Source organism: Hetaerina americana, unplaced genomic scaffold (genome assembly GCF_022747635.1).
Source record: "Hetaerina americana unplaced genomic scaffold, ioHetAmer1.1.p SCAF_52, whole genome shotgun sequence".
NCBI classification, from domain to species: Eukaryota; Metazoa; Arthropoda; class Insecta; order Odonata; family Calopterygidae; genus Hetaerina; species Hetaerina americana.
Window position 1 is genome coordinate 1,262,288 of NW_027287117.1, and position 14,844 is coordinate 1,277,131.

At 40.4% G+C, this 14,844-nt stretch overlaps 1 protein-coding gene across 1 annotated transcript in view; it reads left to right on the forward strand.

Moving 5' to 3' along the window:
* Positions 1-3,148: 3,148 nt before the first annotated feature.
* LOC139694671 (zinc finger protein 845-like) overlaps positions 3,149-14,844 on the forward strand; it is a 29,729-nt gene continuing 18,033 nt past the window's right edge. The window contains exons 1-6 of the mRNA XM_071593165.1: positions 3,149-3,573; positions 3,753-3,923; positions 5,721-5,945; positions 6,600-6,824; positions 11,601-11,721; positions 13,491-14,641. Of these exons, the coding sequence (XP_071449266.1) occupies positions 3,439-3,573; positions 3,753-3,923; positions 5,721-5,945; positions 6,600-6,824; positions 11,601-11,721; positions 13,491-14,641 (2,028 nt within the window). The 5' untranslated portion in view covers positions 3,149-3,438. The remainder of the gene's footprint in view (positions 3,574-3,752; positions 3,924-5,720; positions 5,946-6,599; positions 6,825-11,600; positions 11,722-13,490; positions 14,642-14,844) is intronic.

The window sequence follows — 14,844 nt, forward strand, 5'->3', positions numbered from 1 at the left end:
GTAAATATAATAACAGCATAAACATAATTGGTGGCGACTTTAACCTCCCTGGTATAGATTGGGACAGCAATATCGTTAAATCTGGGACCCGCGATCGCGAATCTTGCAATTCCATGATAAAATTGGTTCAAAGAAACTCCCTCCATCAAGCAGTACGCATGCCCACCCGTGGAAAGAACATATTGGATCTATTTCTTACAAACACGCCGGAACGTATTATTAGTGTATCAACTGATGAGGGCTTGAGTGACCATAAAGCAATTAATGTCCATTTGGACATAGCAATAAAAAAGATTGTTAAACCAAAAAGAAAAATTTATAATTACCATAAAGCAGACTTTGAATCTTTTGCCAATCAATTAAACTCTTCACTACCCGAGTTCAAAACCCGCTTAAGTCATGTCAACGTGGAAGAAACTTGGACAGAATTTGTCAATATCATGCAAAAAGGAATCGTAGATTTCATACCTATAAAATACGTTAAAGCAAATCGCGACCCCAGGTGGTACAATAAAGACGTTAGAAAAGCCCTTCGAAAGCAGAGAATGCTACACTCTAGGGTAAAGAGGGCAGGCGTGAACACATCATCTCCTGAGAATACACAATTATGGGACACATATAGATCCTCTAAAATTGAAACCAAAAAACAATTACGTAGCGCCTTACTGGAATTTAAACGCAAAGTACTTTGTGAGCACTTGGACACTGACCCCAAAGCTTTCTGGTCATATGTTAGGGAAGTAAATGGGAGTAAACAAACCGTGGCTTGCTTAAGGGATTGTAGCAATGTAATTCATACAGACAGCGAGGTTAAAGCTAACATCTTAAATTCATTCTTCCAAAGCGTTTTCTCGAATGATGTTGCCACCGCATATCTCCAAGAAACAATACACACTCCACCCATGGAAAAAATAACAGTGTACCAACAAGGAATTCTAAAATTACTTAATGAGATTAAACCCAACAAATCCCCGGGTCCCGAAAATATACCAGCTAGGGTGATAAAACATTTAGCTCCAAACATTGCCCCGTACCTTGAATTTATATTTAACAAATCCCTCACAGAGTGCAAAGTACCTAAGAAAGCCGCGCAAATAACGCCTATTTTTAAAAGTGGTGACAGGGAGGATCCCAGTAATTACAGACCTATATCTCTCACTTCTATCTGTTGTAAAATCTTAGAGCACATAATTGTCAGTTCAATAATGAGACACCTTGACAATATTAACTTTTTAAGTGACAATCAACACGGATTCAGGAAAACCCGCTCCTGCGAGACCCAATTAGGATTATTTACACATGATTTACTTGTAGCTGGTGAGAGAGGTAGGCAAGTGGATGCCATCTTCTTAGATTTTCAAAAGGCATTTGATAAGGTCCCACATGGTAAACTCATTCATAAATTAAAGGTCGCGGGTATAAACAAGGGCGCTATAAGTTGGGTTAAAGATTTTCTTTCAGAGCGGGAACAGAGGGTAGTCCTTGATGGCGCTAGTTCCGACAGCGTTCGAGTCACGTCGGGGGTACCTCAGGGAAGTGTGATCGGGCCGTTACTTTTCTTGATTTTTGTTAACGATTTGAACCGCGAAGTGAAAAGTAACATTAGGATGTTTGCGGATGACACGGTGATCTATCGGGAGATATCTGGGGATGAGGATCGTTTTATTCTAGCGCAGGATTTAGATTGCATTACTAAATGGTGTTCTAACTGGGGATTGACTCTAAATTATAATAAATGTTCAGTGGTAAATTTCTTTAAAAGATCAACGGGATTTGCTTACAAATTAGCTGGAGGTGACCTAGCAGTAGTTGATACGGTAAAATACCTAGGTGTCACATTCACTAAAGACTTAACTTGGGGGACTCACATACGTAAAGTCTGCGGTCAAGCAAATAAAAAATTGGGATTCATTAGACGCATTGTCGGCAAAAGTGACTCAAAGGTCAAGGAACGTTGTTACCACGCTCTTGTAAGGCCTCATTTAGAATACGCATGCAGCGTGTGGGACCCGAGTGAAAAAGGTCTCATTCGGGAAATTGAGAAGGTTCAACGCCGGGCAGCCCGTTTTGTAAAAAATTCCTACGATAAAACGCAAAGCGTTACCGAAATGCTCATGGATTTGGGGTGGGAATCATTAGAAGAGAGACGATTCAATGCAAGACTGAAATTATTAAATAAATTCAGATCCGCATGTTTCAGCACCGAGGTCTCGCAGATTATTCGTACTCCTACATACATTGGTCGCTTGGATCATGCATATAAAATTCGGGAAATAGATGCCAGGACTAGCCGACTCAAGGACTCCTTCTTCCCACGGACAATACGGGATAGCAACTGTAGGATTATAGATAGTAAAAATTCCACTTGCCACCCTCAGTGTCTAAAAAATAATTAGTCGTATTTAAATGCATGCTCTTCCACTAACCTTATGTGTTTTGTTATAATAACCCATTCTTTCCGCATGACATCATTCGTGTTCTGTTCATCTGTTTTTAAGTTTCCCTTTCAGTCCCTCTTCCCTCCCGGCGGGGGGAAATTCCTGCTACCTGCAACGTTGGGTCGAATTCCCTTCCTTTTACTGTCTCTTTGGGGGGTTGAGTGTTTTGTGGTGCATTTTCATGTGGTAGTGATGTTTCACATTCTTGCTTGTTGTGTCCTGGCTTGCGTGTTGTAGGATGGCTTTGGTGCTGTATCCTGGGGTGCAGTTTTTTGTTGTTTTGCGGTGTATGTGTTTGCATGAGTATTGGATGGAGGGAGTTTTGCATGAGTGTGTGCGCTGCTGGGGTGTAATTTTCCGTGTTGTTTTTTGCATGTGGTATTTTTCGTTTTTACGGTTGGTGACCTAACACCCCCCGCCACACGCCCTTGCGGCGGCTTGCGGGGTATTATGTAGATGTAGATGTACAACAGCCAAATTTCTCTGTCCCACGGAAATCGCCTTCATTTTCCTCCTCGTGTAAATAAAGCCCTTCGCTTTTTCAACAAGTACATAGTATCTTATAGAAATAACCAAAGTTATTGTGATCAAGATATATTTTACACTCCCGCCATGGCGATTATTCTTCTGCTAGTTGGCACGCTTCTATCGCTTGGCATTATGGGGTCACAATATCACGAATTATCAAAGTATTCCCAGTGCTTCAAATCTGGGGGCCGATAGGGATATGAAAATTTTACGACCCTTTGTTGCTTTACCAGTTTGGACACTCTTAAAGTTGGCATCCTCCCCAAAACTGCAATGTTCCAAGAACGACTCAAATAAAGGGAAGAGATAAAGAATAAAATGCAAGAGCTCACATGCCAAGTTGTATATAATGTGTGTTAAGGCAGTGTTTATAATTTGTTAATACTACTTCACGTAAAATGAGCGAATTGTTATTTCAATTTCCACGCTGAGTTATCTCGAGAATCCTTCGCAGGTCTTAATAACGTACAGAATGTGTGATAAAACCTATTTTGAGTTGTGCAGATTGTGCTTAAACAGAGGTGGACTGTTGGTAAATGTTTTCGATGAGAACAATAAATTGGAAATCATGCTGGGAAAGACTATAGAGGATTTACTGGGTGTCAAAGTAAGCAAGTTGTTTGTGTGAGGTCCATTAATCTAATTTTGTTTGTTGTTGCTCCTCCGTGAAATTTTCTGTAATTAGTTTATACATTCCGTCCTGAATGGAAAAAGTGAAATGATATTTGGGCAAAAGTAGTTTCGAGCATTCTGTTCTTAATATCTGTTTTTGAAATATATTATTAGGTTGTTGAAGATACTAGGTATCCCTGGTTGGTGTGTTCAACCTGCATGGAGAAGCTAACAGAATTCCGGATATTTAAGCATCGATGTGCCGAGTGTTTGTTTGTTTTCTACAATCGCGTTCAAAGGGGGTGCTCTCCTGAAACGAAAGACTGGATACCGAATCAACAGGAGGTCTGTTCATTAAATTGCACTATGTCTGTAAACTTGATATCTTTGGCAAAAGTGGAATATTTCATTGCATCTGTTGTGATTTATACGCTGTAAAAGTATTACAACTACGATATTTATGATCAGTCAGTATCATTTTGAAGTTTAGCGGAAATACTTTTCGAAACGCGACGATTGTAAATTTCAATTGCTCGGATAATTTAATGCGAGAGGCATCGATATTGTTCGTTTGAAAACTCGGTAGTGCAGCCTCCTTTGCTTGCCAGCATGAATGATAAAAGTCCGGAAGAGACTTGAGTACCCAAGAAGGTTTTTGGATGAATACGTTGGGAAATTTATTGTCTTAGTGGTACGGTTCGACCAGGTGAACAACGTAACCATTTCGTAACTATCTTATGCCGTATGAACTATTCCTTCATGATCTTCACTAAACCAATAAGGGTTTTATTTTGAAATAACAATAATAGTCATATTTTAACTTTTATTTGGGGTAGTTAAAGATCGGCAACAGACGAGTATGCACGATATTTATCATTTGGGTGAAGAAGGTGTCACAGAACCTGAAAGGAGTGCTTGTGTGCTTCTTTTTTCATTTGTCGACCTAATCTACATAGTCCTATATTTAAAATAATGGTTTAAACAGTTCTCATTCACTCATCCGAATATGAATATTGAGGGGGCTTGGAACATTTTATTGACCAAATACCAGCAGTTCAGAGGGACGTATGAGGAGCAGATACTGAATGGATGGCATGGGTTCGATTCCCAGGCATGCCTCTCTGAGCATATTTACCTTCACCCGAGAGTTGTGATCTTTCGGGTACTACCAGAGCTTCCTGGGCAATTATTGCCAACAAAGGGGAAGCAAATGGTCCTTCTTATCCGTTGTCTTTGGTGTAATAAAGTAGAATATCATTCAATATCATTTTGTATGTGACCTTTTCACACTGCTGACTAGACAGAAGAGTTCGATACCCAGGCACATCTCAATGGTAACCCCCTGCCATTCACCCGAGCTGTTTGATTCTTAACAGGGTACCAGATGCCTCCCTGGGAAACCATAGGTGGTACAGGGAAAGGCCCTCCATTACTGCCACTCTATCATAAGGAATACCCTGGTAATGGATGAATTTAGCATAATGCTGTATAGGGCTTAGTATTTTTGAACTGCACCATCACCTGCCCACCAATATTTTGGTTGATTATTGTGTTTATGTTTATTAAGATGAGAGTGATGTCTCGAGGCATAATGACAAGGGTTCAGAGAGGCCTGGAGAGGAATTGGTTGATGGTATGTCAGGCAAATTGAGGGTGTTCATTAATCCCACGGAAAAAGGTGGAAGTTTGGTCAAACCAGGGGGCACTTGGATGGTCGATAATAATTGAAATGGAGTGCAGATTCAGGTGAGTAAATTAAGAAATTATGAATTGCAGTCTTGCTAATGCCATTTGTCAAATTTGATTGTTATAGTGTGTTAAGACTGGGGTTGTTTCTCCATAGGTAGGGTTATAAAGTGCAACAGTGTTCCTTGCAGGGCATCCAATACCAAAACTTAAACTAAAATATACCATCATATAAATAATCTGTATTCCCTTTTATGAATGGTAGGTGCAAGCAATTGAACTAACATTGGTCATAAATGTTATTGTTTTTGCAAAATGAGTTACTCCCAAATGGTTCTTGTGCCATAAATATGTGAAAACGTTTTGCCGAAAGGATTTGCTTCCCTGATGCTTTCATTTTTAAATGTTGACCGTCTGCCATTATTAAGTAGTAACGTTGTGTGTGCTCTCCATCAGTTTCCCAGTGGAATCAAAAATCAGTTTGATGACAACGTAATCACCAGTGAAGCTATTGACAGGAGGTCTGTGGATGTCCGTGATGACATTGTCATTGTCAAAGAGGAGGTTGATCACGCCACTGGATGCTCTACTGCTCTGGAAATTGATATCCATTCATCGATGGTGGGATCAATGCGGCAAGAAGTCAGTCATTGGGCAGACAATGAAGATTATAGGAATTCGGTGAGTGATTATATTCATGTCTTGATCATATTTAGCCATTTGCGCATTGATTTCAGTTTCATTCGGAGTAAGATTGTGGAAAAATTCTTCAGACATATCAACCAGTCCATGAACTTTTTTCTTGCTGCCACGTATTCCTACACCTTAAAGGAATTCCATTTGGAAATGTTGTCTACTCCAGGCACAGGCTGATTTGATTTCAATTGCTTTAATGCTCTCTCTAGCTCCCCATTGAATAAGTGTGGATCTGTATTCCAATCAACCTTTGGAATAAATAGAAACAGGTATTCATAATTATGTCCATCAAAAATCAACCTTCAGAGTATTGTAATCAGTTTTCTAATTGTAAGTATGCATTTGATTAATAAAGCAACCAAATGCACTAGGCTGGTGTAAAAAATAATCGATAACAATTTTTCTTGATGAGTACGTGAAGTCATGAATTTCGGCCGTTAGGTTTTGGTAATATTTAAGATCGTATTGGCATTGATTAGATGATGGTGCACCCACCATTTTCACTGAAAATTTGGCGATGCAAACGATTTGCACTTAACCTGTCCTACTCGTAAGAAGTAATTCTTGCCCAGTGATTATTATTTTCAAATATAGCCCCCCCTGCCTTTATTAAATTACAATTTGTGTACTTTGTGTTAGTTTCCTGGTGGGATCAAGAAAGAGTTTGGTGATGATGGAATCCCAAGTGATGCCATTGACGGGACATCTCTGGATGTCCGAGATGACATGATTGTTGTAAAAGAGGAGGTTGACGCTGTCAGTAGATGCTCTGCTGATCTCAAAATCAATACTGGTTCATCAATGGTCACATCAATGCAGAAAGGTGAAACTCATTGGTCAGACAATGAAGATTCAGGGAATTCGGTGAGTGAATACATTCATATCTTCATCATATGTAGCCATTTGCACATTGATTTCAGTTTGATTCGGAGTAAGATTGTGGAAAAATTCCTCCCACTTATGAATCAGACCATGAAATTTTTTCTTGCTGCCACGTATTCCTATACCTTCAAACTATGCACTTGGGTGCTTTGTTTCTCGATTGCCTTAGTCTACTCAGGATTCAATTTTTAAATCCCCAAATTTAGTAAGCATGGCACTAGAATGAAAAACTGGAGTTTTTTTCGTACCAACTTATTTATTTGGATTTTTCTACGTAATTATTGATAAATTTATTGATAAACCATAATTTAAACTCTGTAATTTTTCATGGTATGATATTTTTGGAAGCATTCACTGACATAAAGACCTGGTTTACATTCACATGTCTCACAGATATATATGGCCTCTCTTCTTCCACCTTTGATTTTTTAGTTAGAGGAAACTGCACAATCTGTGTGTTTTTTGTTAGGGTGAGGTGTGATTATATGGAGTTTTCCGTCAAAACGTTGCTCTATGTTTGTGGATGGTAATCTAACCCTGGAAGTTTGCGTACCATCTCGGAATTCTCCGACGAGATCGTGCCATAGTTTCCTATCAAATTTCATTGTGAGATTGGTTTTTCATGTTTTCTTTTTTGGCATTCTTCATGCAATATATATGAATTTACAACACTGACCTCAAGCCCCTAGAAAAACAATTTACGCCACCATTTTAGAGTTTTCCTCATGAAACATTATGTGCTTGTGTAATGATCAGCTATATCAACTTCCCCCATAAACTTTGAATACTTTGTCACAACCTTGGTTTTCAAAACTTCATTTAATTCCCACCACCACGAACTTTCCTTTCCACGGACTCAGTCTCCGCAGTGTCCCACGTACTGAGCATTGTGACAATCCTCTTGTCTTTCCATGCAAGGAGCATTACATTTTCGTCCCTGTAAGCCACTATCTCTCCTTTCTTTATCTTTCCTATTGGGTATTATTGTCCCTGTCAAGGGGATCGAGATGGTGCGGGGGCTAACGTACTGGCTTCCCACCCTGAGGGCGTGGGTTCAAATCCCGGTGGTGTTGAATATTATTCAGAGGTATCTCGATCCCTACTTGAGGTGCTATGTGGAGGGCACTTTGATTGAGTACGCCGTCCGTCGGATGGGACGTTAAACTGCAGACCCCTTGGCGCCTTTCGTAAAGAGTAGGCTAACGCCGACGCCGGGTTTCTCTCCACCCTTCATCCTTTCCTGTCCATCCCCTATGGCTCAAATGACCTCAGCTGTCCGTCGCCTCCCCTAAAACTACTACTACTTGTCCCTGTCAAGTGTGTTTTTTTCCTTTAGCAATACCCTCGCAAAAGTGGCACTGGTGTAATACCTGTCAGTGAAGAAATGATAGCCTTGAGAACCAGTTACTGAGTTCTTCAATCTTTTTTGCAGTTCTAACACTATTCTGCTAGTTAAAGGGAGATCAGGTCTCATCAATGTTTCAGCTGGTATTCCTCCATAATAAGGGACAAATGAATGTACGTAAGTACATTTGGAATCTGAGAGGACATATAGACGAATACCTCATTTTGTTGGCTTTTTAGGATTATACGTGATGAAGTGCATCTTTCCCTTGAAACCAACAATAGCCTCATCAACAGAAATCTCCCCTCCAGGGCATAATCTCTCCCTAAATTTCATTTCACGGTATTGCAAGTAGCAGTTTACCTTCTCGGTTCTTGTTCTCAAATCTTAACTTGACTTTTGATCGTTTTTCAAGTGTAACATCCAAAATATTTGCAAGAACCTTTCTCTGTTGAAAGCAACTCGAAAAAAATGGTATATGAGACTCAAAATCCGTGGACCAATAGCTCTGTAAGTTAGGGTGATTCAATACACCCATATTTAGTATTACGCCAAGAAAAGCCTTAATTTCCACAATCGTCACATCTTTCCAATTATTCCAAGTGGATCGCCGCGATAGTTCTTTCTGGATAATTTTATGCCTAGCGTACTTGTTAGTTTCTTCTGTTATATTTTGTATCAATGTGTCTGTAGAAAACAACTGAAAACACTCCATTGGTGTGGCACATCCAGAAGGAACTTGAGGTCCAACGCATAACTGACCCGTGGAGAAGGGGATTGTGCTAGGCTCGTGGTCATTCACAGATACAGCATTCCACTTATCTTTTTCTGGTTTTCCACAATAAACACCACAGGTCTTATGCCCAAATGCACCATGCCATCACCTATATCTCCATCACTATCACTTGAATAAACAATTGTGCGCCTTCGTTTTGTCGGTATGAATTCAACATCACTGTCACTGTCAGTACATTCACCCTAATCTTTGGGTGAAGCAAGGGACGTTTTCCTTTCCATAGTTCCACTTGGACCAGTGACTGGTTCACCATCTCCAAATGCATTCTCAGGTAACTCACTTTCCTCACTATTATATTTGTCAACAAATTCATCAGTTTCAATGTATAATTCCTCATCGCTGCTTTCTAATTCTTTGGAATACTTATCCATCATGAGGAGGTGAAATTCGTTCAGAATGAGCAACTAATAGCTGGCGAATCATTCGTCCAACTAAAGGGAAAGCATCTGTTGTAAGAGAACCCTGCGTCATCAGGGAAAACATTTGCCTTATGCTTCTAGAAATGTAAGCGAACCTCGGAGACTAAGATAAGGAAGGTTCTTTACCAGAGGAGGACGATGCAACCTCAAAAAAGCACGACAAAGGAAAAGTGCTAGGGTTCGAGTTGCTATGAATCAATGACTCATGTCTTGGACACTCCTCAAACAATGATGATGCAACCTCAAAAAAGCATGACTCAAGGAAAAGGGCTAAGGTTCGTGTTTTACTCTGAATATCATAGACTCATGTCTTGGACCCTCCTACTTAAGATTCCTGACTATGCAATAGATAGGAAAAGAGCCGGCAGAACATTTGATGAGGCAGTGGACACTAGGAAGAAAAGGAAGTGAAAGAGTCCAAACTAGAAAGCAATGAACTACGGAACAGCTGACTGAGGTAACTTTGCATTCTGGCGATCTTTTTTCAGACACAGATCATCTCTCAAAGGCATTGCTTTACATTTAGCTGACTTCCAAGTAATGAAGGACTAACAATGCAAATGAAAAAGAACTTACAACGCAGTAAATAGATAACAACAAACATCTGCGTAGGTGGTGGCATCAGGCATTTATGTCGACGACGACATTTTGGTTCGATACTATTCATTTATAAAACAAGCCATGCTATTAAATAAACCTTATTTGATGTTATTTCCTTTAATGCCCTTCCCAATTCGCCTCTTTAATTGTGTACATCAAAAATCAACCTAAAGAGTATTGAAATCAGTTTTCTAATTGTAAGTAAACATTTGTTTAATAAAGCAACCAAATATTACAAGGTTAGTATTAAAAATATTGGTAACAATTTTTCTTGATATGTCTGTGAAGTCATGAATTTTGACCGTCGGTTAAGTGTGCGAATAATCACAGATTGTATTGGCATTGATAAGATGACAGGGCACTCCATTATCACTTAAAAATGGCAATGCCAAAGACCTGCACTACACTCTTCCCGAAGGTTTTGACGGACGACCAAGAGTAGAATCGAGTGTCTGCTTATTAACCTTCTGCAACGACATCGCGACAATTCCCAAACCCTGTTACAGTACTTGGCACCAGCAGACTATTTCCTATTCCCTATAAAAGTGGAATCCTCCCTCAAAGGACACCACTATGGGACCCTAAGCGCCATCAAAGATGCAACAATTTCAGGTTGTAAAAATCATTCGCCTTGACTGGGATACCAGTCAAGGCGAATGATTTTTATACCCTGGAATTGTTGCATTGAAATGCACATTAGTGGATGACTCCGTGAAAAGTTACCGTTGTGGCATCTCCAGCAGTTTCTTTGGAAGCCATCAAAGATGCTTGAACTCTTCCTTCCGCTTACCAAGGAGCCTTTGGGTTGTGGAAAAACCACTGTCAAAATGTATTGATGCTCAAGTGATTTACTTTACTTTGAAGAATATTGGGGCATTGTAGCAATATCTGAAATAAATCTATTTTTGTGAAACATATCCCGGGAATTTCTATACAAATCATGTATATTGTCCTTGGGATTGAATGGTAAGATATAAGCAGAAATGATCTGAATAAATATATTGCATTGCATTGACCAGTATTCATTATAAAATTTCATAAATGAGAGGGAAATTGGTGGTAAACCCTGGTGTGGGAACTGCAAGGAAGGACACATTGTGAAAATTAAGAACGATATAAAGGTGATCTTTCTTTAGGAAATAAAGAAAAGATCATGGCATAAAAACCAATTGATGGGAGGAGGGTGTTAAAGGGTAGTAAATGACTGCAGTTCCTGTTCTTCTGATTGCATAAATCGGTAGGAGAACAGAAGAATCCTTGGTCAACCACGAGAATTCTATGGAAATGCTTGGATTTTCTTTTCATGTTTGTAACCTTTCAAGCCTAATATTATCCTGCCAGAGTAGAGACAGACAGAGTAGACAATAATTGTAGCAGTTGCTGTTGGAGGGTTCAATTCGTGAGCAGGATGTTTTTTGAAGGTAGTAATTAGTTTTTCTCAATTAAGTAAGTTGTAAAATATTATTTTAGCTTTTAATATGAAAAGTACATTATTATACATTTTCATATTCAACGTAAGAACATTGGTGGGGCATTTGCTGAATGTTTTGCATGGAGATGCTCGTTGTCTCCAATGTTTGTCTTTGATCTCGCTGCAGGGTCCTGTAGATGGAGAATTCTGCCCTTCCTTTAATGTGGATGTGGAAATTAAGGAAGAGTGTGACGTTGACATTCCTCTGGAGGGAGGGTGCCCGAGAGGTGATGGGTCCCTGGGACAAGGTAAGGAGGGGCTCTGGAATCTGCTGAGTTTTCACTTTTGCATCCTGCAAATCCCTGTCACTGCTCTCAGTATTTCTCCTTGGGTGATGTAGAACTGTCTGTTATTGTGCCATCAGTATATGCAATAATTAAGTTGCAAGAACATTTTTCTTTGGTATCTAAGTTTTATATGGTATCACACCGGCTGTGACTAAACTCACTGTTAATTGTGATAAATGGGCACTCACTTTGTCATGGTGTCATCGGTGAGCATGCAATTTATGCAGATTTCTTGGACAAATGTGTTTTGATTGAGGAGTGTTCTGAATGACTAAACTCATACTCACTTTTGTGATTATTAATTGTGATACGAGATCTGTCCAGAATAAATGTAATAAGTACTCTCCATTCGTTACTATGCACTTATTCCGTCTCATTTTCCACTGTTTAAAGCACCCTTGGAAGTCCTCGGCAGTTAGGCTTTATAGTTTTCTCGTCATTTCTTGCTTGCCTCATCATCTTTCATCAAATTGTTTGCATTTTTGGAAATAGGAAAAAGTCACAGGGGGCGAGATGTGGGGAATAAGGAGGACGATTGGGACGAAGGATGAGGATTGAATGTTTTGCCAGAAACTGGTGACCAATCAATGTTGAATTTGCTGGTACTTTGTCATGGTGAAGGATCCATCCATCATGTTCGGTTAAAATAGTGTGCACTGCTGTTTTTCCTAAAGTCAGTTCATCAGCTATCATTCAGACAGTTTTCTTTCAGTCACAGTCATTCTGATGATCAAAAAGGACAAAGGACAGCCCTACCTTGCATCATCCATGGCGTCTTACCGGCCGTCTTTGAAATGCCTAATCCACTTGAAACTGATGTTTTATTCAGAGCATTGTCACCGTAAACAGCCCTCAACATTTCAGTAATTTCTTGATAACTTTTACCCCACTTCACCAAAAAAACTAGATGCTGATTCATTGTTCCGTGATTTTGTCAATTTCCATTTTAGGCAAACAGTAAAAAAAAGGACAACAGAAACTAACACATTAATGACACAATACCCAGAGCTCGAGGATCTGCCGAGCACAGACGGCTCATTGGGTCTCAGGCAACTAGTGCGCCTGCAGGCAGGGCGGTGCAAACTGACGCAATCTATCATGGCCGCCAGTGTGCACCAGTTCTCACATATATATCACAGACTACGTACATGGGCACTTTCTTCGTCGGGCGTCATCTACGAGAATGCAATTTTGCAGATTCTTTGGATCATTTTGATTTGATTGAGGATCGCTTTGAATCCATCTTTCCTTCTCCCTTATGATTTCTCCCGGCAGTCCCCTCTACTCCCGCACCATGCCATCAGCACTTCCTTATTTGTTTTCCTTCCTTCACTTTCCTTTTTTCCAATTTCACCTTCTCTACACCTTAATTTCTAAACCCCCCAATGTGCACCTATCATCTTGCTTCAATGACCACGTTTTCACCCTCTGTGTGTGTCTATGGATGTATATATTTGTGAATTATAATTCAAGTGAAAGAGTGAGATGACATTAGCCAACAAAAATATAGATAAACGCATAAAAGAGCCACAATTGAACAAAACAGCAAAAAATTAAGTTCCTTCTTTCCCCTGATGAAGGTTGTCTTGTCACTGAAAATTTGGAATCTGTGCGAGTGTTCTATTAGCATGTTTTCTTTATGTTTTTGTAGGCTGATGCCGTCTCGCTCCTTTGTTTGAATTAAACATACATAATAAGGGTTAACCCTTTGCGTGATCCAACTGTTTCAGGTGGTGGCCAAGGGCAAGAAGGTCCAGGGGAAGATGGCGTGGGGAATTTGCCGGAGAGGTTTAAAATTTGCAATGAGGGATTTGCACAAGAGGACGTCCTCGATTCTCATGTGAGTCGTGTCCACCCTGTGAAGAAGACGCTACAAATAAGATGTGACGTTTGCTCAGAGGTGTTTGAGGGCAAAAGTGATCTGGATGGACATGTGGCATCGGTGCATGGCGTGAAAAAGAAACACCAATGCCAGCAGTGTCCCAAAGGTTTCCAATGTGAGAGAGATCTACGAAGGCACATGCTCACCCATGGAGGTGAGAAGCAGCACAAGTGTGAGATTTGCTCGAGAGGATTCTCGCTGAAGCAGCACCTTAAGAGGCATATGCTGGTCCATTCCGGGGAGAGGCCGTTCAAGTGCGAGATATGCTTGAAAAGTTTCAATTGCAAGAAACACGTCCAGGATCACATGTTGACGCACACTGGGGAAAGGCGACACAAATGTGATGTTTGTGAGAAGGCGTTCACTCTCAAGCAGCACCTCAAAGATCACATGGTTATTCACAGCGGGGAGAAACCCCACAAGTGCGAGTTGTGTCCAAAGGCATTCACACTGAAGCAACAGCTAAAAGAGCACATGTTGATACATAGTGGTACAAGGTCCCACAAGTGCGAGGTATGTTCCAAGGCGTTCACAAATAAGCCACACCTTGAGAGGCACATGCTGATACATACGGGTGAAAGGCCGTACATTTGTGGGATATGTTCGAAAAGTTTCACTCGCAAGGAACACCTTGAGGGTCACGTTTTGGTGCACACGGGTGAAAAACCACACAAATGTGATGTATGTGCCAAGGCCTTTGCCCACAAGCAACACCTCAAGGAGCACATGTTTAATCATAAAGGAGAAAAGCCTCACAGATGTGAGAAATGTCCAAAGAGTTTCACATGCAAGGGAGATCTCGCAAGGCACATGACGACGCACAATGGCGTACGTTCCCACCAATGCGATGTTTGTTCGAGGATTTTTGCTAAAAAATGCAGCCTTACGCAGCACAAGAAAGTGCACAGAGACAAAAACCAAATGCCAACTGCGGACTTGAATGCCAGCGTAGCACATTCACCAGCGTCAGTGCCAAACAGTGCTGAGGGGACATCTAATTGAAGGATACATACGTACCATTGATTTCTTAACCATCTCCCTGGCCCATTCTAATTTTTCCAAAGCATCCAGTACATTCAGTTTGAATGCCAGTCATGAATAGACTTGAATTTCTGCAAAATCGTTCTGAATCTTAAATGAGTGTATTAAGCCTAAATCCTGTAGTTGAAGCTCACCAATACATTTGGTGGGAATAAATTTTC